The sequence below is a fragment of the Thermobia domestica genome, chromosome 8 (assembly GCF_964235325.1).
Source record: "Thermobia domestica chromosome 8, izTheDome1.hap1.1, whole genome shotgun sequence".
Taxonomy (NCBI): Eukaryota; Metazoa; Arthropoda; class Insecta; order Zygentoma; family Lepismatidae; genus Thermobia; species Thermobia domestica.
The window spans coordinates 290350381-290378128 of record NC_137461.1 but is presented as its reverse complement, the minus strand read 5'-3'; the positions used below and the strand labels follow the sequence as shown (position 1 = coordinate 290378128).

The 27748-nt window shown below is 35.9% G+C and overlaps 1 protein-coding gene across 1 annotated transcript in view; it reads left to right on the top strand.

The window, feature by feature from the left end:
• Positions 1 to 1303: 1303 nt before the first annotated feature.
• The window catches only part of PolA1 (DNA polymerase alpha catalytic subunit), a 117128-nt gene continuing 90683 nt past the window's right edge, over positions 1304 to 27748 (top strand). Inside the window, exons 1-7 of the mRNA XM_081769986.1 lie at positions 1304 to 1500; positions 6396 to 6605; positions 13268 to 13458; positions 14982 to 15127; positions 19604 to 19715; positions 20842 to 20973; positions 22196 to 22320. Of these exons, the coding sequence (XP_081626112.1) occupies positions 1482 to 1500; positions 6396 to 6605; positions 13268 to 13458; positions 14982 to 15127; positions 19604 to 19715; positions 20842 to 20973; positions 22196 to 22320 (935 nt within the window). The 5' untranslated portion in view covers positions 1304 to 1481. The remainder of the gene's footprint in view (positions 1501 to 6395; positions 6606 to 13267; positions 13459 to 14981; positions 15128 to 19603; positions 19716 to 20841; positions 20974 to 22195; positions 22321 to 27748) is intronic.

Here is a 27748-nt window from a genome sequence, read left to right as displayed (position 1 = left end):
CTAAACAGGTGAACAAAATATATTAATCGTTGATAGGTGGTGAAAGGTAACAGTTTTGAGTTTACAGAATGACAGCTACTTTTCAATGTCTCTACTTCGAACTAGATACAAATTTGAAAAAAAGAAACGGTTATAAAGGAGCTGGTGAGAAGTTTGTACCCGTCACCGGCTTTAATCAAAATAACAGCAATTTTTCCGGCCAGGCCAACGAAAAGCCGGCCAGTTCACAGCCCTATGTATGAACATGTGACATTCACAATTCATATACCAGTATCTCTTTTGTTTCAGCTGTTTTGGTTATTAGTTAATAGATTTAATTTTATTGTGTGTGTTTTAATTCTGTACATAACCTCCAAATTATGAATTTATTATATACCATGACTTCTGTAAATAACTTACCAAAAAAATGCCCAGCTTTCAACTGAGGAAAAACTTACAATTAAGGCTTAGACAAAACAAGCAAAGTGCAATTCAGGAGAGTGTTCGAAAAAAAAAAGATTTAAATTTACAGGACATCTTATGGCAGTAATCTTGTATGCACTAGATACATTTCCACAATTTATTTTAAATTTTCCTAGATAAATTGTGAATAAAGCGTGTTCAATATACATTTTTTATAACATTAATCTCTGCTACGAACTCTCTTGTCTACACTGAAGAGGAATTCGGATCACAGTCAGGGACTAAGTTTGATAGAATGAATTGTTCACAGTAATCTAGAAAAAAATATTTAGTGCATCTACAAAGCTTTTGAAATTAATATTAACTGTACCTATGGCGTCAGTAAAAGAAGAAAAGTTTTTTTTTTTTTCACATAAAAAAAATTGACACTTTCAAGAAATTGAATGTCCCAAGAAAGGTTATCACCATTGGTTATGCTTTTCATCGAAAAAGACCTGACAATAAGAATACTAGAGTTCAACCAGCATGTATTAGGCAGATTTATTCCAATCAAAGAGAGAAGAATAAACTTACTAATTAAATAAGGTAATTAATCGGATTAAATGTTCTGCATTTTTTATTTTTAAAAACAGAATTTTATTTAATTTAACACGTCACATAGCATTTGCATCTAAAGTTACGCTGATTAGTCAATGAGTCCACTTTATATCTTCTGTCTCCGATCGTTCGTACTGCAACACCCGAAACCACAAACCACCGACCGCCACTGAGATTATGTATATCATTTGTATCATTGAAAGGAGACTTTGCACCGAAATTTTCCACAGTAAGATCTCATCTCGGCATATTCAGAATTAAAAGTCCCCAAAACAAGATTCGATCTTGATTGACAACACTGGAAATGGATGCGTGACGTAAGATTCGCGCCTTTTTGACGTTGTGTATTGGAAAAGGGAAGTGAGGAATTTTAGAATTATCTTTTATCCTTTTGTAAAATTTCTTTTCTTTTAGAATTTACAGTGAATGAGGATTTTCATATAAGTCCATTAAGAAAAAAAATATTTTATTGTGGCTCGACGATGGATGAAAGTAACTCAGGTGAGTGGTGCTATATTTCTGTAGTAAACAAGAGAACCTACACAATCTCATTAGGAAAAATAAATATATTTTACTAATTACATAACTTCATGACGTATTCTTTTCAGCTGTTAAAAATTCAATTAACAAAACCTGGTGAGAAGCATGGTGGATAACTCGTGTGCATGAGTTTTCTGATTTTCTCCTACATTTGTATTGAAATATATAGTTCTATTTTATTTGCGCAGTTTTTCGGTGCAGATTGACTACAGACTTGTCTAATCCACAGACTTGTAAAATTTACAGAGGAAATTTGTAATATTTTAATAATGTGTAAATAATAAGACGCGTCCGTAGATGGAAATACGTTAATGACAGTCGAAGCTGGTATGCACGTATTCATCCATAAGGTAATTAGTGACGAGTGGACAGTTTCTAAAAATTACAGAATAAATTAGTAGTAATATTGCAATAGACCAGTATTTGAATAATTGAAATGCGTTGTTTTGTTTACACCCCACACGGATTTGTACGCAGAAAAACAGAAGTGGAAATGTAACTTGTTTTACACATTCTTCTTTATGTGGTTATTGACCAGAGTGTATAAAGTAAGATAAAGTGGTTCAGAATATACAAAGGTGAAGAGTTAAGAAGAAGAACCATTGAAGGATTGGTTGAATTCTTACAAATTTCTGAAGTTGTTACAAATCCAGCACGAAAGAGGGGTAAGATGTGGAGAATAGTAAGAGAGTTTTTTTTTTTTTTTTTTTTTATCAGGTTGGTAAGTGAAAGTGTAATTGAAGGGACTAATCACATATTTTTGTACCGTAAAAGTAGTGATTTTCTATCATCATTTACTCATATACCCACTATCGCTGACACGCCAGATCCCTACGGGCGCACCCCCTCGCTTACGCTCGGGGAAAAGTGCTGTGCCCCTGCTCTGTCTCGGTTCGGTAGCGTTCGTGCTTTTTAGTGACCAGTATGGATCCATATAATCAATCTGCACGAATGGTTCTACTAGGTAGAAAATTTTCAGGTGGAATTAGATATATATGTTATCCGTCATCAAAATCAAACTTGAAATATAAGTCGTTTTGTTGTGGTCAACCAAGATAAAAATATAGAAGATTGTTCCCAATCTAGAAGGTTACGGGTAGTGATCGTAGGCCAACCAACATCCGGTAAAAATGGGAAAATTTAAAAAGTTTGGGTCATAGACAGTAGACAGTTTCATCGTCCGTCTCGTTTAGCCGGAAGAGCATAATTGTAAGACGGAAAACTAGAAATTTAATTTTCAAAAGTTTTTAAGTATTAAACTAGTACACTTGCATATCGAAATTTCCTGGTGTCAGAGTTGGCAAAAACCATGGTTTATATATATATATATATATATATATATATATATATATATATATATATATATATATATATATATAAAACTGTTTTTGGTTTAAATAATTTGCTCTATGTAGTTATATCACACATAGACAGAAATAAGTTTGTTTCGCCTTGGTGTTATTATGCAACAACCTGATTATGCCGGAATGTGTCACATACGCTTAAAGCGGAATCCTAACCGCTTCTCATCTTACGTCCGAGAGAAATTGTCCTACATTTGAACTCGAAACCCGGGCTCATAAATGCTATACGTCTGCAGACTCACGAAGGACTTCTGATAAAAATACGTTGTACTAATCTTTACATACTTGTTAATGTAATTGTCAAGAGTCATTTCAGAAGGACAAAAAGATAAACAGTTGCATAAGTGAAAACATTATACAGAATTACATGTGGACAATTTCAAAATACTGCAGAGTACAGAAGAACTAATTTAGTCCAAGTTAAAGAAATACAACGACTTAATTTGTACATCAGTATGAAAAGTGAATAAAGATATCAATTATTTGAGTCCATTTCGGCTCTGACCCATTTATATATAAATGGATACCAAAGATACTTCTGATTTCAATAAATGCCCCGCGTGGGGTTTGTATGACAACCGCTCCTTTAAAAAAGTACGGCATTTCGATGTATTTTATCAATAGTAAACATTAATAAAACGAAACAATATTTAGAATTTTTCTTTGATTGCAACTGCATAACAATATCAGACTATTAAAAAATCACAAAAGAAACATTCATAAACATAAAAAAAAGTTACTTTTGTAGTATGATCTCTTTGAGTAATGAATGGGGAATTTAGGTCTAAATATAATATGTGATAACTCACAAATGTGTGTTCATCAAGACTTTACGAACACTTATACTTTTAAAAGCATTTTTCGGTATTTGGTTTAAACCTTAAAAAAAACCTGCTTGGTGTCCAGAAGAAATATTTTAATCAAAGACTTTTATTTTTGCCAGAGTAAATGTTAGCTTTCGTTATGTTATGTTTCGCTCTCTACAGAACTATGTATATTACGCATCTCTTACCGTAATAATATGAGGTTATGTGCTGTTTCACTAAGCTGTCACTGGGCATTGAGTAAAAGTATAATAGTCAATCAGTCAATTAATTCAGAAGGATGGAATCATTGAGAAAAATGACATCAAAGGATTACTTCTGTTTCATTCGGGTCATAAAATATTCGTATGCAATGCGTTTTATTAAAACTCTACCGCAAATTATTCTTTTTACAAAGTTTGATTCTTGCTTCATTAAGTTATCATTAAACTGTTATCTTTATTTCGGTTTATTTATTTAATATAAAGCTCTTTCGTAGTTACCGGTACATGATTGGTTTAATCATCTTCGGATCGCGGGAACCTCATTCGATATTTGGTGGGCCTTGTTGCGAATGTTAACTATTAATGTTTAGATGAAGCGGCCAAACGTAACCTAGTAGTAACAGAAATTAGCGAAATTGTAACATTTTTTCGATTAAAAAAGGCTGCCCCACTCGCAACTGAACGTTGGGCATGTTAACTGAACTCGTGAATTTTAAGCGATTCAGGTTTACTTTTGGCGCACCACTAGAAAGAATTGTTGAAAAAATTATATTCTTTCACTAATTTCCTTATTATTGTTCCCTAAAAGGTTTCCACTAGGTGATATTAAAATATCTCAGTTTGCATAGATAAAATTCATGGGGGCACCAGAAAAATTTCAATTCTTTTACAATTTGTGTAGCTTTTTCATGTGTGACATAAAAAAAACTACATTGCAAAAAACACAAACCAACCTGTGCTAGGTGAACACTAAAGAGCACGAATGTTATCGAACGGGATCGGGGCAGAGCGAAGCTGGTGGGCCCACGTAGAGCGCGTCCTAAGGAGGCAGGCGCGTCAGCTGTGGTGGGTTTTCACAAACGAGGGTAGTGGACAGAGGTGGGTTTCGGCAATGATACGAGTTTCAATATTAGTTCTCATGGTTTTATACTAGAGCCTGTCTGTCGCAGGAGTTCCCTCGAAAAATATGCGAAACATACAGTACGTCTGCTACACCTCGCCATCCTATAACGGAGGAAACCGTCTCTTCGCTTATGGAAAAAGAAGTGAATGACCTCAGCTGTGTTGCCAATTTGTCATTCAGTCGTTTGCTCTTGACGAGTGAAGATTGCAGGCTACTTAGAATGGATAACAAGACAGAGCACACCGATTTTGGCCGTGAAATAATTCATTGTGGCAACGCTTCCGCATTCAACAATTGAAAGATCTCGGCCGCAGCAACTTGTTTCTCATCTTTCGAAGAGGTACGGGAAACCACACATCGACAGCAGCGCCAGCAAGGGCACAGTTCAAATAGAAAGGCTGTAGTAACGCCTCCCTTTAAAAAAAAAAAAAAAAGTTCTGTACACTTTGCAGAAATATTTAGCCGATGGAAAATAGCATCTAACGGAGCCATCTTTCATATGCACTCATTTTGTTCATTGTAGAGCACTTGTAATTATTTTACGCTAGTAGCCCTACACTTGTAAACTTAAAATACAGCTGTAGCACTTTAATTTTGTCGCCTGCAAAAATTTGTTCGTCTTTTCATGCAAAGGATCTGTAAATCTTCCAAAATGTAATGTGCCAAAACTACACCTGCACCTTTTAAAAAATGAATTATCATTTATCAGCTACGGAATTTGACTAGTACAGGTTATCGCAAGATTTATATTTTATTTTGGGAGGGAGGGAGTCATACATATATACATCCTATCGTCTTCGAATTTACCCGATAAATCTTGATCCATGTGCTGATTGGCTTCAATGTAAGAAATTGAAAACAGATAAAAGTACAATATGATGTTGATTAGTTTCTGCTAAACTGAAAGTTGTTGGGAATGCATTAATGTGTAAGTTTGATATATTTACTTTACAAATTACAGTGTGGCATGGGTCTGTTTACTAAGTGCATAACTCCCCGTATAAGTAGAGACTGTATTAGCATCAACGTGACGGGTGAATTTCCTTAGTTTGCACTCTCCCTAAATTAAGAACTCAAACATAACTGCAGTTCTGTGAGGATCGACTGAACAATGAAAGTGACATTATAGTTCGACAACACCGTTTGCATACTTTTTCTCAGAGTTCACCTATTTTCCTCCCACATCCTCATTCCACCAAATCTCTCATAATTATTCACGTTCATTAGTAATCTCTTCTAGTGTATGATCATGGGACTTAAATCTAGAAATTTCGTTTCATTTTTCAAAATGTCGTGTGTGACAAACTCTAAAGTTGTTTGTAACCAACATCTTCAGGGTTAGTGCATATCAAGAGACTTGAGAATGGTGTAGAAAATTAGATTGTCTTTTTAAGCATTGTTTTGTTTTTATTGCAGTGTATACTTGTATAATTTTATACTAATTTACAACTTACTCCATTGTTAAATTTACAGGATAATAACGATAAGAACCTTTTGATTTCAGTTCGATGGTATAAGAGAAACTATTATGTATACAGTTTGTTAAATCTTGTAATTTCAGACTCCATCGCTACATCTCGAGCCAAAAGGCAGAGGTTGGATAAGAAAGGAAGGTTCGCAGCGTTAGAGAAATTGAAGAATTTGAAAGGGTCGGGATCAAAGAACAAATATGAGGTAAATGAGGTGGACCGTGTCTACGATGAGGTTGATGAAAAGGAGTACACGAAGAGGGTTCTCAAACGTCAAGAGGAAGATTGGATAATTGATGATGGTAAGCTATTTTCCACATTAGATATTCATTTGTATACATTATCAGGGTGTCTATCGGTCATGAAAGTCAAGAAATTTAGCTTTTGGGTCACGATTTTTTTTATCTGTATATATATATCTATATGTATCTCTCTCTCTCTCTCTCTCTATATATATATATATATATATATAAGTAGAAACTGGAAACTTTTGTTCTATAAAACGTCAAAATTTACCGCCAAAAATGTCTATATTCGTCTTTAGACGCTGCCAAATCGCAAAGAAAGCACGGTTCTATTGCATGCAAGAAAATTCGGCCTAATTCGTACCCAGATTCGCTCTTGAGATTGTCCTTCAGCTGACATCATTGAGCAGTGGTGATGCAAATCGCATCGCATCGCCGAAACCACCTGCGCATGTAAGCAGTTTATTCAACTGTGAGAAGACACCGAGTTTTCATCGCTCTAGAATACAGCCTTTGGAAGTAAAGATAAAATAGATAAGTGCTAAAGAATGTAGGTACTGTTATTAGTTTTTGAATGTTACCAAAATTTTATTGTTTGGTAAAGAAAAGGTCACGAAAAAGTTTCATTTTACAATTTTATTAGACACCCTCGTTATGCTATGATTGGTACTCTAAAACTAATGTTTCGTAAACGTTTTTTTTTTTTTTTTTTTTTTTTTTTTGTGCTTATATACTTCATCAAAATCTTTTCTTCTATTCGTAAGTCTCTCCAAACGCCAGCAATCATTCTAATACTTATAACTATGTGAATAGCAGCACATTTTCATTTTAAAAGCTAGCAGGCGATAAAACATTTTTGAATAAATTTTACACAGTTGAATCAGAAGTCTTGCAATATTTCCTCTGCGCATAAAGCAAGCGCTTGTATATGCCGTGCCTGATAAAAGGTTAAATTGGCCTACGGAGGTAGTGTGGGAAATGGACTGTTTAACACAGAGGCCGCCACTCCATCAGTATCTTCGTCAGTTTTTAGTAAAAGAAGCCATGAGTGCTCAACAACGACTGATACGTAAGCTGTTATTTTATGAGTTCAAACACAAACGTGATGCTGTGGCAGCAACCCAAAACGTTTGTCAGGAAAAGAGGAAGGTTCAATCAACCACAGGACAGAATTGTTTGGTTCCAGAAATTTCGTACGAGTTGTAAAAATGTCGAAGATCAGCAAGGTCCGGCCGCTCCAGAATGATAGATACTACATGGCATTGAGGTAAATCTATCCGACATCACACCACAATTGTTAAACCAACTCGGCATGTTTCAGGTGACCCCGCGTAGCGTAGTCGCGAACGTGCGAGCAGTCCAGGATTTCAATCCCGGTGGTGACACGGTCGAATAAGTATAAATGCTTTTTCAGGCCAGCTATCCTGATTGAGATTTTCTTCATTCACACTAAGCAAATGCCGGGATGATACCTAACATAGTTCCGAGGCCGCTTTCTACCTTCCCTTTTCTAGGATAGAGTGTTCGCCGAGGGACATCACTCATATGTGATGGGCTAACATGACCATAGAAGCCTTAATCCTAAAATCGGCAATTCCTAAATTCTAAAATCGGCATGTTTCAGTTCACTGTCGCACGTCACCTTCACAAACTCGGGGAAAGTTTAGAACTACTACCTTGTAATAGAATTCTTTCACCCGTTGGAAGCTTGATTATTATTACATCCTTTGCAACAACATTGAGTCAACTTTTTTTAATTTTGTTACTTAGAAAATAACATGAGAAAACTTGAACATTCAGATTATGCACTATTTTCAATTGAAGGAAGTCAAGAAGTACAGTATTTTGAATGAAGGCTATAAAGAAAAAAGTTAAAAACAACGCTCTTATAAAATCCACTAAAACGAGGAATTGTTTTCTCGTGGGATAATTGTGTTTTATTTAACAAAAATTTCGAAAAATTCACTTTTTTTTTTAAAAAAAAAAAATAATTTACGTGGGGTAAAGAAATTTGGTTAAGAACTATAAACATTTGACGCTCTTCCTAAGATTGAGGGCTATGGATGTTTAGGAAGTGGTTCGTTCGTTGCTATGCTTTTAGTGTTAATCTTATTCCATTTTAGTATTGGGGGTCGCTGTGGCTTAGTGGTAGAGCGTTCACCTCTGGTGCTTGGGGTCCCGGGTTCGATCCCAACCCCCACCAAGTGAACTTTGTGGAGGACAAACACCGTGTGTGTGGGTTTCCTCGGGGTTCTTCCGTTTCCTCCCACTTTCTTCATTCTACCATTTCATTCATTACTCATCATCACCGTCTCCTTTAGCCTAACCAGCATAACTGTGGGACGTAAAACTCAAGAGAAATAACACTAAATTACCACATAAAGGAGTCCTTTCTAGTGTACTTTATAAAATTGGTTTTCGGTTATTATTGGTCCAATGTAAACTGTTAGTCTGTGTACAATAATCTATGCGAATTTCCAGATAGGTTACTTCAATAATTATAATGTAAACTGCTTGAAGAGCAAGTAAATACCGTTTAAGTTTGTTACTTCTTTAAGTTTAATTATTTATGTGGCATTGATAAAGCAATTTGTGAGGGGGAAAAAATCGCTATGATGGAACGAAAAAAGAAAGACCAATATTAAAAGATCCATAGGAGATAGTAAAATTAACATCTTCACGTCCGACTTTCATAGAACCCAAGATATTAAGTGAGTCGGGTAGTGATACTTTACAGAGCAGATGAAGATAACATTGGGAAGCAGGCTGACTAATCTTTGTGTGTTTAGACACAGAAATCAAAATTAAAACTGAACAGGATTCCCAAATGGCGCTGCGGTAGCTTAGTGGTAGAGCGTTCAGCTCTAGTGCCTGGGGTTCTTGGTTCGATGAACTTTTAACCAAGTGAACTTTGTGGTGGACAAACTGTGTGCGTGTGTTTTCTCAGGATTCTCTCGTTTCCTCCCACTTTCTTCATTCCACCATTTCTTTCATTTCTCATCACCGACTCCTTTAGTCTAACTGGCATAACCCGTCGGACGTAAAACTTAAAAGATTTTATTTTTATTTACAGGCTTCTCAAATAAGAGTTAGAATGTCGTTAAATAATTGTATTGATCAAAACATTGATTTAAAAAATCGAACTGATATCTATATAAAGTAAAAGACCCTGGCAACACTTCTCAATGCTTAGACAACCAGTATGATGCTAATCGATTGTCTCTTTTTATTATTATTATTATTACTGACCTTGATACTGTATTTTCCTCGAGAATATTTCGCGATAGGGAAGAAAATATTGCGTTTGTAAATGCAATACAATATATTGACATTGCCTGTGTAAGCGTATGTGGTGAGATCATTAATGTTGTTGAAATGTTAGCGAAATTAGTAGAAAAAGTGTGGTGATATTTGTTGACGGCAGAGTTCTTTATCAAGACGGTAACTATTGTCACTTCATACGCCGTGTATAAGTATGGGAAATCTTATAAGGAATAGGTTCAATCTCCACCTTTGCTTCTACTAAAACCGAAAGTAGTGGAAATTTACTACCATTTCTGGCTTCAATATTAATCTCCATATTGCGAAAATGGTGATTGAGAACTGTTTTCTGATACGGATTTACCGCCCAAAGAAAAAGCTTCGGCTCAACTCTTATCCCTTTATTGCAGTGGTTCCTCAATTTTGTTTAACTGGCGCTTCCCTTCGTGAATTCTGCGTATACATCACGTCACTCGTTGGTCTCACTTCTTTTTGCCATTTCACATTCAGTATTGAATTCCCAACAGGGTGGAAAAAAATCATGATTTTTTTAATAAAAATCATTTTTGTTGATTTTTTTGATTTAAATCAAATCTTTCTCCTTGTATAATACAAGTCGCGAACTGGAGAAAAAACATTAGGAATTAATATTAAATGACAATTATGCCATTTAAGTGAAAGTATTTTGGTTTAATTTCGAATTAATCCTCAATCGTTAACCTATTTCAATCCGAAACAATATTCCTTAAACATTAAGGAAAAAACGTACAGCAACGTTTATTAACATGACACTTTTCTTTTCACGAAAGTTCCTGATATTTGGCAGGAGTATATTTTAAAAAAATCGAAACTAGCCAGCGGCACGAAGTACATGTAAAGTACATAAATTTCGCCCAAAATTAACTAATTAACTCTATGGCCTATGGAACCCAGAGGTTCAATGCCGCGTTCACGGAAACTCTCCACTGACTTCTATCCTTAACCAACTGGATCCAGTTTCTATTTTGTATTCCTATTTCTGCGAGATTCATCTTAATATTGTCATCCCATCTGCGCCTAGATCTTCCTAATGGTCGTTTTCCGATTGGTCTTCCAGTTAAGAATTTGAAAGTGTTCCTATTTTCTTCCATCCTGGCTGCATAACCTGCCCACCTGAGTTTCCTAGACTTGATGACCCTAGCAATGTTTGGTAAACCGTATAAATTGTGTAGTTCCTCGTTATGAAGTTTCCCCCATTTCCGCTCCTCTTCTGAATATTCGTCTCAGGATCTTGTTCTCAAATACTTTCAGTCTACGTTCTTCCCTCATAGTAAGCGACCATGTTTCGCAACCATACAGAAGCAGGGCGTCTACTAGTCAGGGAATTTGCAGGGTCAAGGAAAATGTCAGGTAATTTCATTGTGTGTCAGGGAAAAATCTTTCCCAGGCCTGAGGGGAGAAGGAATGCCACTAAAATAGTCATAAATTACAGGTAAATGAATTGTTTCGTTTGTACGTTTGTAGAACATTGTATAAGCGTATAAACAATGGTGAAAACTTACAGATCACTTTAAATATAAGTTGGGGCGCGGTGGCTCACTGGTAGAGCGTTCACCTCCGGTGCTTGGGTTCCCTGGTTCGATCCCAGCTCGCGCCGTGTAGATTTTGTGGTGGACAAACACCGTGGTCATGTGTTTTCTCGAGGTTCTCCCGTTTCCTCCCACTTTCTTCATTTCATTCATTACTCACCATCACCGTCTCCTTTAGCCTAACCGGCATAATCGTGGGACGTAAAAATGAAAGATTTCATTTTCATGATTTAAATATAAGTTACTTTTCATGAGTTACTAAGAAAAAAAAAAAAAGAATGACACTGTCAGGGAAAATTATAATTTTGTCAGGGAAAGTCAGGAAATTTGATTATGCTTGCTTGCTAGACACCCTGAGAACAACAGGCATATATATTTTAATCTTCAAATTCCTGGACAGAATTCGTGACAAGAGATTTTGAACTGAATAATAACACGAATTCCCTGCTTTTAGTTGACATTTAATTTGTTCGTAAATATCGTTTTCGTCTTTAATATTGATCCTAGATATTTGAAAGAATCCACTTTATCAAAAGTATTATTCGATATTTTAACGCATCCAAAATTTGCCGTATTACGATCCCGAGGAACTTCTATGTATTTAGTATATAAATTTCGCCTATAGTTTTAATTTATTTTTGTTTCGGAAAGGGGATCGGGCCCCTCTAAATACGCCCCTATTATCTGGAAACAAACAAACAGACGTGGACATAAAAGAATTTTTGTTTTAAATGTCGATGGTGATTTCTCCGTTGGAATAGTTAACGATTTAAAAACCCTATGTTACGAAGAGAAGAAAGCAGGATTCTCCAGTTACCCATTCAAAACGGGATTTTCCCTAATCATCCTCTGCATGATACTCGTTTTCATACTGTGCTGTACATACATTTGAGTCTCATTGTATTATAATTATTATCTTCCATAATCGGAATAACAGAACAGAAACGTTATTTTACTTATTTTCACTTGAAATTAATTTATTTCGGAATTTGATTTAAATCAACTATTTTTATTAAAAAAATCAAGTGATTTAAATCTTGATTAAAATCGTGATTTAAATCAGACTGATTTAAATCAATCCACCCTGATTCCCAAATGTTCAATAATAATAGTAATATTATAATTCTCACCAATTTATATTTATTTGCAGCAAAATTTTTACATGACATTATAGTGCAGTATTATTATTATTAGTTTTTACCAGATTTGTTCTTAATACGATCTCAGTTCGTACCCAATACTTATTTTGTGATTTACGGTATTTCATGTAACACTTCTTTGTTTCAGCGTTCGCAGTATTTCCAATTACGAATGAAGTTTATTTTTTGTAGTTTGCGCTCCTCTTTTTGCGTTTCTTCACTCCCTCCCAGAAGGGAAGCCCCGAGGTCCCCTCTCCAGTTGGGATCCGTGGGAGACCTGGATTCGATTCCCGGCATGAGCACATGTGATTTGGATCCCACGTTAAACTGTAGGTCCACGTCTCATATAGCCTCACTGCTGAACGGCATACTAAACTGCAAATCAAATCAAAGCCAGTTGGGAACCATTGCTCTACTCAGCTTGGAAGTGGTGGAAACACTAACCTTTATTTAAAAAAGAGAAGTGGTCGTTTGATATGCATTCAGTATAACAGAATTGATTATCTTTCTAGAAGAACCGAAAGCTGTACAAATACACCTTCCGATTTCAATTCTGATCCCCTCCTGGGGGGGGGGGGGAGACTGTAATAGGTTACGAGAGGTTGTTTCATATAGATTCAGCATTTATCCCTCAATTGCAACTAAAAGTTACAGATCTACCGTTTCCAGCTTGAGTATTAAATCCACATTGAAGGAGTACCGTACTTTCACAATATGGAACGCCACTCACTTGTTATTTTTGTTTTTTCAGATGGTTGTGGTTACGTTGAGGACGGTCGAGAAATCTTCGATGATGATTTGGATGATGATTCCTTGTTTTACAGTTCCAAGAAGAAAGATACGAAGAAAAAAAGGAAATCGGATAAGTCAAACGATGAGGTTCATTCCAAATCGAATATAAAGAACATGTTGATGAATATGCCTACCAAGAAAAAGAAAGAGGTAAGCACGACCCCGTATTTTTCAAATGACAAATTTGGGGAAAATTTTTGTCTTATACCTGTAATATAGCTTGATCGAGTGGTCAGATGCTTAATAACTATTAACTTCTGATACCTGACGCTGACATTACTTACCTAGATTACAACGAAGCTAGTTTATCGTGACATTATTTTTTAGGTGTCTTTGCTGTCGTTACAACCTAGTTCAACTATAAGGGCATTCCCTGTAATTACTACAGTGTTTTGCATGAACATGTAATCATTGAACTGTCAATTTGTACAATATATGCTCCACTACTACTACTACGAGGGCTCTCCAGAAGGTAGCAGACGTTTGGACCTATCGTGGCAGTGGGCGAGGCTAGAATCAAAACGTTGCCACACTCAGTACGCATTTAGCTGTTGTAGCGTGAGGACTGTGACGCTCTTACTGTGCTTTCTGTGATGTGTTACAATGTGCGCTGCAATAAAAAATTCCGTCTCCTGTGAGGTGTGTTCTGTGATTAGGTTTTTGTTGGCAAAAAATCACAAGCCAATTGGTATCCATCGCCAGCTATGTGATGTATACGGACATGGATAATGAGTGAAGGCGAGTGAGTTAATGGTGCATTGATCTTAAATATGGCCGTTCCAATGTTCACGAGAGCTCTTGGATTGTTTTGGTTAGGAGGTGTTTGATCATCCACCATACAGCCCGGATTTGGCGCCGAGCGACTGTTACCTCTTCCTAGTGATGAAGATATGAATCGCTACACAACGCTTTGACACTGACGCTAAACTGCATGCCGGTGTAAGCAAGTGGTTGAAATCGCAAGCGGCAGATATTTCCGCGACGGTATTCCGAAAAAATTGTTGCTACGGTATGATAAGTGCCTTAATTTGCATAACGATTATGTGGAAAAATAGCTTAAGAGAGTACCTTTTAAATGTATATAATACAATTTGGTTTGTTCATTCTGTTACTTTATTTATTTATTTATTTATTTATTTATTTATTTAATTATAATTAATTAATTAATTAATTTCAAAACGCCTGTTAGTTTCTGGAGAGCCTTCATACAACTTCCTCCGTGGAATGATATCAGAAGAGGAACAGGGTTCAGTAAGTGGTCAGAATTCAAAGATGGAAACAATATTTACCATTATGAGCAATCAAACATATGCATTGATGAAAGGAGGAAACACCCGATTTAAATTTGCGTTTACACACCAAATCCTGTGTGGTTGCGAATTTAATAATAAACAGAGTTAAAAAAAAAAAAAAAAAAAAAAAAAAAAAAAAAAGTACGTGACTGGACCGAAACCTAACATCTAGGAGGCGGGCAGTGTATTGCTGTTCTGGGAGCCGACTGCGTAGCGTAGTGGTTAACGCATCGACACAGTATGCCGAAGATCCCAGGTTCGAGTCTTTGTCCAATCAAAGACATACTTTGAATTATTGCTCTATTTCCAATTATTATTATTATTAAAAGGAGAGTATTGCATTATTGATTTACTGTGGTTGCAATTATTATTATTTTGTAGGGTCCAGTGAAGCTTGAAGATGATGATATTCTTGGTGACATAATGCAGGAGCTTCATAGTGAACCAAGCACTGTAATCAAACCGAGCATTCCTTCATTCAAAAGAAACAGCTTTTCATCTCATTCTTCCTCTGCTACTACACTGAAGTAAGTTGAAATGTAGATTATATAAATTTCCAAATAGGCTGCTTGAATTGTTTGATAAGAACATATTTTACTTTTGTATTCATTAGACGTAAGAAATGGCCGTAAATTATATATTACTAGCAGAATACCCGTTCTTCGCACGGAAAAATTTACTTTTTATTTTGGACATAAAGGAGCTATTTTGGATTTAAACGGCATCAAAGTGTCACTGTTCGTTTCATCGACCCGGAAAACTATAGATTTGACACTAATATCGGTCATTTTCGATCATTTTTTTTAGTATCTCCCCCTGCCCCAAGTCGCGGTGCTGAATTTTGATTTAAACGACACTGTTCATCTCAGCAACCCCGAAAACTACTGATTGGACACTAACAACGGTCATTTTCAATTATTTTTAAAGATCTCTCCCCTTCCCCAGATTGCACCGTCAAAGTGAAATGATAAAAATCATCCAAATCTCATCTATGTGGCAAATGTGATCAAGATCAGTCTCATGGTTCAAGAGTTATTGAGTTTTATTTATTTTTATACATCTTCCCCTCCCCCCTTCCCTACGTTGTACCGTTCAAAGTGAAATCATAAAAACGCTCCTAGGCCCAAATCTCATCTATGTTGAAAATTTGAACGAGATCTGTCGGGTGGTTCAAGAGTTTCAAAACTCCATGGAAATTTGTCTTGAGAATGGTAGGGAATCTACGTCAGAAAGTTAAGATCACCGAGAGACAGGCCATCATAAACGTCGTAGTGGTAATTACAAGCGGATGATTTCTGTAAAAAGAACACCATTGTAATGTTGCCACTTTGTATTAACATATGTTCAGTTGTATTCGTTAACCGAGGTAAGATGAGTACACCTGTAAGCTTCTTGTGTACACGCAGTGCTTTATGTTTTCAGGTTTTATTGGAAATTGATTCCTGTATGTATTTGTTCGTATTGACTATTTACGAAGAAACTTCCAGAACTATTTTGAGTTGTATAGGTATCAGGAAAAAGCAGGACAACATCTAGTTCCGTAGTGCAGAAGTTCTGGGTTATATTTCTTATGGGTCCATTTGTTTGGGTTCCATGCTTAACTTTAGGCCCACGTCTTACAGTCTTCGGTAAAAATGGTGCATTAAATTCAAACAGAAACCAACGTAAATGAACTATCGATAGAAATGGAAAGAATTTCTAATGCAAATATTGTTCCTTAAATTGAGTTACAGATTCGAACACTAGGAACTGTGTTGTAATTTCCTGATTTCTCGATATTTTAAAGATTTTGTTTCTGTTTCTTCTGTCTCCGATTTGCCCGTGTTTTTTATGAGGTCCTCATTCCTATCTTTAATTCTTTTCGTGTTCTCTCTTCTATCTTGGGCGTCCTCTATTTTATGTCCTTTCGTCCATTTTCTGGTTACTTCTAGCTTTCCAGTTCTCTTTCTCATATAGTCGTCGTCTTTTCGTTCTACCTGTCTAAGCCATCTCAGCCTCTATTCTTGAAACCTTATACTCAAATTTCCCACTTTAACAGTGCATCTTATATAGGGTGGACATAAAATCTCTCCCTGATAACAAACATTAATAACAAGATAGCTAGGAACGATAGAAGCATGCAGTTTGCGACAAATAATCGAAATTTTTTTTTTTTAAACCTGATTGAGAGAATTTTCACATGTTCTCCATTATAGTGTATTCAAAACTAGAAACAAATTGACATTTGGAGAAGCACATGTTACGCTGTTGCCACTTCGTGTGCATGTTGGGAAGGGGGACTTTTTTTTTAACCACTTCCACGCACAGAAAGCGAAAGACTAAAATAGCTTCTTTCCTTCTGAAAACACGTGCTTACTAGCGGCAACATTGGAATCTTAAGGTCTGTTGCCAAGGAAATCCTCCACCCACTGTTGGTAAAATGACTTTATGATTCGACCTTTGCTGAGTGACCGCAATAACTATGTGACGTAGATTCCCTTCTTCAAAACAAATCTGCAAGTGTTTTTGAGCTGTCAATTTTGTTTCTAGTTTTTGGAAGCACTTTAGTTGCCCATGCGATGTCACATGCGAAACTTGCGCGTCGGAAACGGTGTTTTTGTGTTATCGCATGAACAATCTGCACATTATATGCTTATAACTTCAAGTGTTTTGTGTAAAATTTTTAACATAGTTGACTTCGGGATGTCCAGTTCACGTGCTGCACAACGCAAGGATTTCCATGGGCTTCGGGTTAAAGCAACACGAACAGCTTTCACAGGTTTTCTCACTAACACTCGGTCTGCTACTTCTATCACGATCTAAAACACTTCCTGTTCCAATAAACTTGTTGAAACACTTCCTGTTCCAATAAACTTTCTATACCATTCGTTTATGCTCTTAACATCTGGTGGCTGCTGTCCGTACTCTCTCCTGAATGTTCGTTGAACTGTGACAGGAGATTTTGTTTCATGATACCACAACACATCCTTCGCTTTCTGCTGTGTTGACACCATTTTTAAAGAAATGACTTTCGAGCTGCGGTAATCTGCAGTAGATGACAGCACAGGCTGTGGCAAACTCTTGAAATATCATATAAGCAATGTTTTCAGACCGAATGCTTCTGCCATTCTTTGTTTCCTTGTTATTAATGTTCTGTTATCAGAGAGAAACTTTATGTTCACCCTGTATAATTCTATCGTTCCTTGTTACACCACACATCCATCTTAATATTCTCACTTCCGCCACTTCTGGGTCCCTACGATTGCCTAGGTTTACTGCTGGTCTTATTGCAGTTTTCTGTATGCACTTCCTTTTAACCTACAACTTACTTTCTTGTCAGTTGTCACACAACTCATCCTTCTCAGTTTAGTCAGACGATTGTATAAAGAGAATCGTTTAGTAAAGTCATCTTTACTTTTTCCTTCCTTCTCTCTCTTTTTCTCTCTCATCCACTCAAACAAATAAACATTAAGCATTATTCCTCTTTCATTAGAGAGAGGCAGAGCAACAAACTACTTTCCAGACCTTGATCTTTTACTGGTTTGAGAGAATGATATCAGAAGGCGACTGGGAGAAGATTAAACTTAAGAATTAAAAAAAAAGGGGGGGGGAAAGCTTCTTCCTTTATGAGGATTCAAACCTATTTATTTTTATTATATTATTGTACAGGGTTCCTACAAGTCAGGGGAAAATGGTACAGATCAGGGAAGCTCAGAAAAACAGATTGGAAAATGGGGAAAGTCAGGGAAATTTTATAAACTATGTTTTTCCTAACATTAATTATACAAGAATTTCAGCGTAGGCTACCATTACAATACCTATTTTGTTTTTATTGCTGTTATTTTCTTCTGTTTTATTGCTGTTTTTCTGTAGGTAATCTAAAAATTGCAATATTGGATAAGTAACAGATCTTAATTAAAACTGGATAAGGATACTTTAAAAGAGCCTTGTCATTATTAAATGAATGTATAAGAAGTATGGTATCTTCAGAGTAATTGATTGTCAGACGTTTGTGGGTAGATATTTAATGATCACAGTATGGGACGTTGCTCACATTTTTATGTGATGGAAATGGAATGCACGTATGAACAATTGATTACTATTTGCCTTTATAAAATAAATGTTCTCACATATAAATGTTCACCGTTATTTATTCCTTATTTATATGTCAGTGTCATCAGACACCTGTCATGAGTCAGGGAATTTCCTGCCAAAGGTCAGGGAGAAGTCAGGGAAATACATTTCTCCAGATCAGTAGAAACCCTGTTGTAATCTCAACCGGAAATGTCTGGTAGTTAGCTGGAGAGATATCCAACATTCGGAAAACAGTTTTTGAGTGAGCACCGTTCGGCAAGTAGCTTTTCCACATCTCAAATATATTAATTCTATCCTCGAATCGATGGAGAGTTGATTTTAATTACACGATATCTTTACAAAGTTTTAAGTACATGATATCCTTACAAAGTACTGTATGTACACTCATGTCCAAAATTATTGTCCCATGTCTATAAACATGTTGTTGTACGAATATAATTTGATAACGAATTCGTCCGATATTTCTTACAATGTTAGTATGTGTATAATCGGAAGGACATGTGGCAAATTTCATGTCAAAAGAGCAGTAAATAAGAACAATAAAACGAAAATAAAACTTTCTTGTCCATTTAGCAATATTTTATTTTACTCATTATGATTTATATATTTATAATTCTTTTCCTATGAAATTTACTACAAATATACATTTCCCGATTATACACATAATATCAGTATTAAAAGTACCCTGCAAAATCATTATCGAATTATATTCTTACAAGAAGGCAGTTATAGATATGTGACAATCATTTTGGACATGAGTGTACATATACATACAATGAAAACTATTTTTTCAAGTCAGCCATATTGCAGCTTATGCATTTGCTTATACTGAAATTGAAGTTTCTTCAGAAACTGTAGTATCACGAATAGCTTATTTCAGATAGTATTGATAATTATGTTAATACTTCTTTGTTAATATTATATTTCAGAACTTATAGTAAGGCTTCTGCATCACCTACCTTCTCTCTTAAACCTAAGCTACATACAAAGCCAATCAAGACTGAGCCCGATATACCAGAAACTAATGGAGATTTTGATGAGGTCAGTAACAAAATTTCATTTGTTATTTCTTTGTTTTATGTTCGTTAGATATTCAACAGCTTTTATCGTTACCCAGTACGTTATCCTTTGTATCATATTGAAGTCCATCTTATATTCTGTAATTTCTTTGTTCTCTGTGTCTTTCTCTCGGAGGTCTAGGTGTTATTTTTTTTCTTTAAATGTAGAAGTTTAATTTTATCCATTAGGTTATAAAAGAAAAGTGTGGCTTAAAACTTGAACTTTGAAGAAGTGCAAGGCCAAAATAAAACCACTAACATCCAAGTGGCATTCATGAAACAACCTGGGGGCCGCAGTGGCTCAGTGGTAGATGTTCACCTCTGGTGCATGGTGTCCTTGGTTCGATAGCTCGCGGTTCTCCAAGGTGTATATCGGTCACGAAAGTCACGAAATCAGAAAACGATCATGAAAGTCATGAAAAAGTCACAAAATTTAGCTTTTGGGTCACGATTTTTTTTATCTGTATACACATAAATACTGACTGAAAAACTTTGTTCTATAAAACGTCAAAATTCACCGCCAAAAATGTCTATATAGTCGGCTTTAGACGCTAGCAAATCGCAAGTAAAGTATGCTTCTATCACATACATGAAAATTCGACCTGATTCGCACCTAAATTTGCCCTTGAGAGTGCTACAAAATTTTATGGTTTGGTAAAGAAAAGGTCACGAAAAAGTCACGGAATTTTATTTTTGGAATTTTAGTAGATACCCTGTTCTCCCGTTTCCTCCCACTTTCTTCATTTCACCATTTTCTTCATTTCTCATAATCACAGTCTCCTTTAGCCTAGCCGGCATAATCGTGGGACGTAAAACTTTAGATTTCATTTCATTTCATAAAATAACTGCTTCAATCAATATTATGCATTCAGTTTCGTAGTGAAGCCAAAGCAGGATATTGTAGCTCCTTTCTGAGTAGGTTTTATTTTACTTGTTCCATACTAGACCTTATATGCCTTGTTTAAATTCTGTCCTTTACTGGAAAATAACCAGTCAAATCTTTAGAGGATATTAAAAGGACCGACTGGATATTGTTGTAATTAACGGATTAATACAGTAGGCTATAAACCCGTATTCAATATTTACTTTACTTTCTGATCTTTTTCCAGGAGATTCCTATTGAAATAGAGTCCAGCCAACATGTGAAGCAGGAACCTAAAGAGGAGGAAGATATAGCTTCACAGATGATTGAAGATTTCGATTCAAATGATGGGTTTCCAGATGCACAAGCCGTTGAAGAGGTAATGTTACGTCTTTAATATATGTACACACAGGGTGTTAAACTTTACGGACAAACTAGAAGAAATGATTCCTCACATCAAAATAAGAAAAGAAATTCATGTAAAATATGGGGAAAAGTGCATAGTTTTCAGAGGTAGGGCCGTCCAAAGGCGGGGAATAAATACTTTTCAACACGCATTATTCTGAAAAGTAGAAACCGTGAAGTGGCGGGGTCCATAGCAACGTAAAGGAAGTTACACGTGCGCTATTAAAAAGTATAACCCACCTGAGTGCAATTAGTGCGCAAGGAATTCCCTTCAGAGTGTAATTCCCAGACATGCTTCCAACAGAATTTTCAGATATTCTCTTATTTAAAAGTGGGTCCCAAGTAGACAAAAAGGTAAGCCTTAACAGCAGTGAACACGGAATACTTCGGAAGTGTCAGGGACCGTCAACTCCATAGTTTCTCATGTAGTTTCCTAATGCCTGCTGCGATGTATTTTTTCACGTATAAGCGTGAAACAAGGAACATCACAGTACGTGTTATTCTAAACACTAGGAAGCATGGATATCATGGTCCCTAGTACTTCCGACTTCCTGTCGACGGTTTTCGTCTTCACTTCTGTCAAGACTTTCCTTTTGTCTATTTTGGATCCACCTTGAAATGAGAGCATATGTTAGAATTATGTTGGGAGCATGTCTGGGATTTATGGCCTGCAGGGAATCCCTTGCGCACTTATTGCACATTGGTGAAATATGCACGTTTGGATGGGATATGTGTGACTTCTTTATGCTGATATGAACGACCACTCCACAGTTTGTCACGGTCAAAATAAGGCATGTTAAAAATGCAGTTTTAACGCGCTTTCGGATGGCCCTACTCTAAAACTACGCTATTTTCCATATAAACTTTTCTTATTTTGATGTAAGGAATTACCTGTTAATTTTGATATGAGGAATCACCTCATAGCTTGTCGGAATAGCCCATTAATACCCTGTATATTCAACCTTTTTTTACTTCGAATACATATACATATGTATATATACACAAGTATTTAAAGTAAGCAGTTCTGGTATTATGGGTATTGCGCTTTAATGATCTGGTCTATTTAAAAAAAATCATCTACTTCATGTAAACTTAACAGTAGCGTTCAGAACAGTCTTACTTAACATTTAAAAAGTTATTATCTAGAGTAAAACTACGCATAGATTTTAATGGAGACTGTAAATCTATTGTTGCAGATGGAAATCGATATGCAGGTGAGCCAGTCTACAGAACAAAAGCCGAAGGTTGACGTAAAGCCTCCTGTTGGTTCCAAAGTGGCGAACACAAGGCCAACAAAGCCTCAAGTTGAACAGCATAGTAGGTAAGTTATCTTTATTTTAGCCTGGTAACGTGATGAGGACATAAATATTATATGTATATACAGTATATCTCAGGGATGCAAATAAGCAACAGAATTTTACTAGCCCAAGAAAACAGCTACTAGCCCACCTCCCACAATACAAATCATTTACTTACCTTCGGTATTTTAATAGTGATATTAAAAACTCTCCCGCACGGAGGGGGCGAATGTTTATTTGCATCCCTGATATATATATAAAGCATAGATAGAAGGTAGATTAATGGCGGAAAATGTATGTTATTATTCCGTACAAAAACTTCTGTCGTAGCTATTAATATCGAGAGAAATTGATGCGTACTGTTGTGCCTTCATCTGACTGTACACTATAGGTTAAAAATCATGCTTAGTTAACAGCTCTAATTATTCACATTTAACAAATTTATTTAAATTTATCTAGCAATGAAAATAATAATAATCATCATAGGTATTCTGCCATTATTGGCAGGTCACTTCCTGCAACTGAGAAGCTTGCATGCTCCGCGGTCTTCCGCTAATCTCTTCGTCTTCACGTACGATTTTTCTGTTTTGATATCGTCCATTAATTGTAGTCTCCTTCATCCTCACCCCTCTTCCCTGCCACCATACCCTCTAAAACGTCCCTCATAATACAGTTCCTTCTTAGCCACTGTCCCAAACAGTTTCTCTTCCTCTTCTTAATAATATCTAAAATTGGTCTTTTCTCCACCATTTCTATCACCTTCTCATTCTTTTTCCGCTCGACCCAACTAATTCCATTCTTCTCCACACACACATTTCGAAAGCTACCAGTCGTTTTTCATCATTTTCCCGTAATGTCTGTGTTTCTGACCCATACAGTACAATACTGCACACGAAGCATTTTATTAGTCTTTTTCTCAACTCTTTTATTTAAGGTCCCACAAAATAATATTTTCTTCTTCCTAAAGGCTTCTTTCGCCATTCCTATCCTTGCTATTATTTCACGTTCGCACTTCATATCTTCACTAATACTACTACTACCTAGTTATCGAAAACTAGTCACCTGTTCTATTTTTCCTTCCTACTTCTTTGTTTGACACTGACCGCTTCGTTCCAGTCTCCATGACTCTTATCTAACATTTATTTTCATCCCATATTCTTCACAACCCTTCCTCAAGGTTTCTAACATTTTCTTGATTTTCTCTTCAGATTCCACAACAAGCGCCATATCATCTGCAAACCTTATATATCTAATCATTGTAAAATATCAACGCTCAAATCTAAATATGGTTCCTATTTTGAAATAAATTGTAATGAATTGTTTTTATTGTATTAAAAAAGGAGTAAACAACCGATTTATAACGCCAAATCCTCCATAGATGCGAATTCAGAGATAAACACGGAGTAAAAGAGTACATGACTCGAACCCGGGATCTTTAACGTACTATGCCAATGTGTTAACCACTAAGCTACCCAGTCCGTCTCCAGAACAGCCATACACTCTTTCACTCCTGAATTCGGCGACTTATACCACGTGAGTGGGAAAAAAAATAATAAAAACAATGATTAATTTCTTACAATTTTGTGAGTAGTTTGCAAGATTGTTGCTCTTCACGCCCCTGCCTCCTGGTTCGAAACCGTTGCCCCAAATCAACCAACCAATCATAAATAAAAGCTTTTTACATCATAGAGATAAGTGATACTTATTGTTTTCACCTCAGGCATGGACTTGCCCAGCGGCGAAATTACCAGTGCGCCCTCCCATTTATGGCATCTCCAAAATTTATTTAATAATGAAAATAAAATGAGTAGATTTCCATACAATATTTGTATTTTTCTGATCTCATATCTTGTGAATCTTTGTTAGTAATAGCTTTTTAAGGTTGGCAAACATGAAACTACATCTATATTGCTGAGACTCGCAGCTGTCGTCTGTAATCAAACGTCAAACTAAGGCCTACCGCTAACTGGCGACAAAACAGTTGCAAAACTATCTCGTCATTGTGGCTTACACTCAGCAGCTTCACGGAGACAAAACAGTTTGTGAGCGTGTGTCCTCCCTCACTCCCATTCCCTTATAAATTCCCTAGTCAGTCTCATCTGAAGTGGAATAAGGCTCCATGCACTATACGTTGACGCAAACCTTATTATTGTGGTTGTTTTTTTTTAATGTGTTGGCAACGCTGTGCAATGGTGACTTGCATTGCCTGTTCAAAGCACGAAGGAAGGTAAAGCGGCAGTAACTCTATAAAGAAATAGTTCAACTAACTCCAGCATCATCGATGCTTATCCTTATCACTTTTAGCACTTTGATTATGTAACTTTGATAGCGAATAAAATTCAAATTCGACAATGTGTATATTGTCTATGAAAAGGTGCTTTTCAATAATAAGCGTAGTTAGTATCAGGCGTAAGAATACAGACGCTTGATGCTGAACGCGCGAAGGTGCTTGGTGACGATGGCTGCATAGACAAACTAAGAAATGCAGCGTGTGTTAAGAAAATCTTAAAATTTCTGGACCATCGTTCAAAGTGTTGTCGAATTAGTAATGTAAATATGAATTATGATTAATGCAATTGTTTCAACGTGAAATCTTCATGGAGTTATTGAACGTATGTAAAAGCAAAGGATATTATTCAAAGTAATATAAGCCCACGCCATAAAAACAAGGAATTGATGCAGTCACAGATTTGATTATTGTCAAAGCTGAGCAGCAGTAACTAGGACAGAGCCAGAAAATGATTATTGGAGAAAGGACATGAATCTGTAAGGAATTTCTTCACAGGGAATAACTACAAGGTCCCCCCCCCCAAAAAAAAAAAATCATCAATCTGCAGTTCAATGAAGTGGAGTGTAAATAAATAACGTGTGCTAAGTGTTAATATATCGTTCAAATTAAATTCTAGCCGGCAACTACGGTGTGCAATTTTTTTAAAATCAATCTTTCATAATCATTTCTTCATATAAATCTTAAAATTTGAAATGGGCTAATAGATTTTGAGTACATATTCAAATAGGTTTATCAATAAAACATAGTAAAAGTTGTACACGTAAGTAAATCTAATATATGGCTTGTTTTTAATGAAATAAAATTTACTTCATGTATATGTTTTGTTTCCAGTTTCTTTACCATATTCATTACATGAATCACTATCGAAATTGTGGGTATTATATCCAGGTACTTGTGTGCACTCTGTGGATATTAACGGGGGTACGCGCGACTGCAACCTCAATCTGAGTTCAAATTGGTTCGTGGTCCAACTTTGAGGTTTGCTTGTCCTTTATTCTAGCATTACTAGCTGCGGAGTGAAATGCTTGTTCCCTCTAACCACTAAGTCTACCATAAATAAAAATCTTTAGTGCCCGAATAAGAGAATCGAACCCAATCGGGTTACAAGAATGGCTTATCCCAAACAGGGACAGGCAAGAAACGAACCCAATCAGGTTACAAGTTGTGTTGCCACACCCTCGCTCACTGGCGACTGCAACAGAAAAGTTGCTGGGCATTTGGTATCACAATTTGGCGGGATTGGACACAGAACGATGGACTTCGAAGAATGTGCTATTGCTTTTGTCCTAATTCTGAATTTAAGAAGGAAAGGAAAAAAAAAAATAAAGTGATAGATTCCTGAAGGGAAAATTTTACATTATATATAGTGATATACGCAATTATCCACGGAACTAAGTAATTTGAACATATTAACAATGAGGGCTTTCGTCGTTTTTCGCGCATACTCTTCACATTTTAAATTTACCATTTTTATACAGTACAGTTGATTTTTTTGTTGTTTTTCATATATGAAATGGAAAAAAATTGAGAATGATAATTTTATCTGTATTTTTTCCTAGTTGTAGGAAATCAACAAAAGTGTAGTGTGTATAGGAAATTCCAAAACATGTGAGCCTTCTCTCACACCACTACCAAAAGGGCAACCCACCCCTTGTTAGGACGATGGTTGGTGGTTGTTGCCAGATGTCCGATGTCACTAGGTAGAAGAAACAAGAAAGAAAAAAGGAAGGAAAACAAGTGAAAATAAAGACATAATGTTATTACTTTTTGTGATAGATTTAACATAGCATTATTATTATTATTATTATTATTATTATTATTATTATTATTATTATTATTATTATTATTATTATTATTATTATTATTATTATTATTTGAAAGACAAAATATTTCATAGAAAGTAGCACAGTCGGTTTAATTATACCTTAATGATGCCTTTAAGAACGTTATCTATAAAGGAAAACTTAGCATTTTAATATAATAATTAATTATGGCCAAGAATGCATTTTCTTATAATTGAAAGAGTAAAATTGTGGAGGGAGAGATAAGGATATCTAGATTGATTTTGTATAGATAGAAATTAGCACTGGCTGCCACGTTAAATAGCGTCCTATTATTTGGGATGTAAATTAGTATGGGTACTTTTATTCATTTTTTTCCTTTTTCTCGTGGGGGGGGGGTCCTTTACACTTATTTTGGGTGTAATGATAAATTTGGGGAATGATTTCGCCCAAGCACTTGGAGAACGGGTACAACTGTTATTAGTATTAGTGACTGAAAGTTACTACAAACTGCCTGGAGATACTGCTTATGAATGTGTATGGCCATCCAGCCAACTTTTAGTGGGTGATGTCAGTACATGACTTCCATCGCCTTTATTTCTGGATCTCTAGACCAGGCTCATTATCTTTTAATTTAAAAATAAAAAGCCCTCCACTTGTCTCAAAATGTGAAGTGAATAACGAAAATTTTACCTGGAAATCAGTCAGAACCACGAATATGATAGCGTGTGCAATAGCCATTTTACTGTTACTACTATTGTCGTTACTACTTTTACAATTACTAACAATAATTATGATTTCAACATTAATATATGTGTGTGATCAAAATGTAGTAAACTTTTATCTTTCTTGTTTATGAGCTATCATCATCGCTCTCATCTTCTAAAGAATCTGTTACTTGTACACAGATTTCAATCCTTTCATCAAAAATAGATTGAAAGTTTTCGTAACTTCCTTCAATGCTTTCTACATGTTTGATATTATTTATCCACTTTTCGGGCGTCACATGAATGCACGACTCCTTAAGAAGTTGTATTACTTCCCCCACTGCCAGTTTCCTTAAATTTTGAGACGAAACCCTACCCTTCAGTTCTGACCACAAAATTTCGATGGAGTTGAGGATGCAATGGTAAGGTGGTAAACGTAGCACAATATGCCCATATTTTGCAGCTAATTCGTCTACTGCATATTTCTTTTTTCTGTCGGTAACAGAAGTGTTCTCTTGTATAACTTCAAGGAGAATGGGAATTATAGGAACAGGATTAGGAATGGGGATATTATGCAAGGTTATATAGTTAAGAATTTGATTTTTCTTCCAGGAAGAGATTCGTTTTGGGTTGAGAACACGACTGTGATACGGGGCATTGTCCACAACAATTA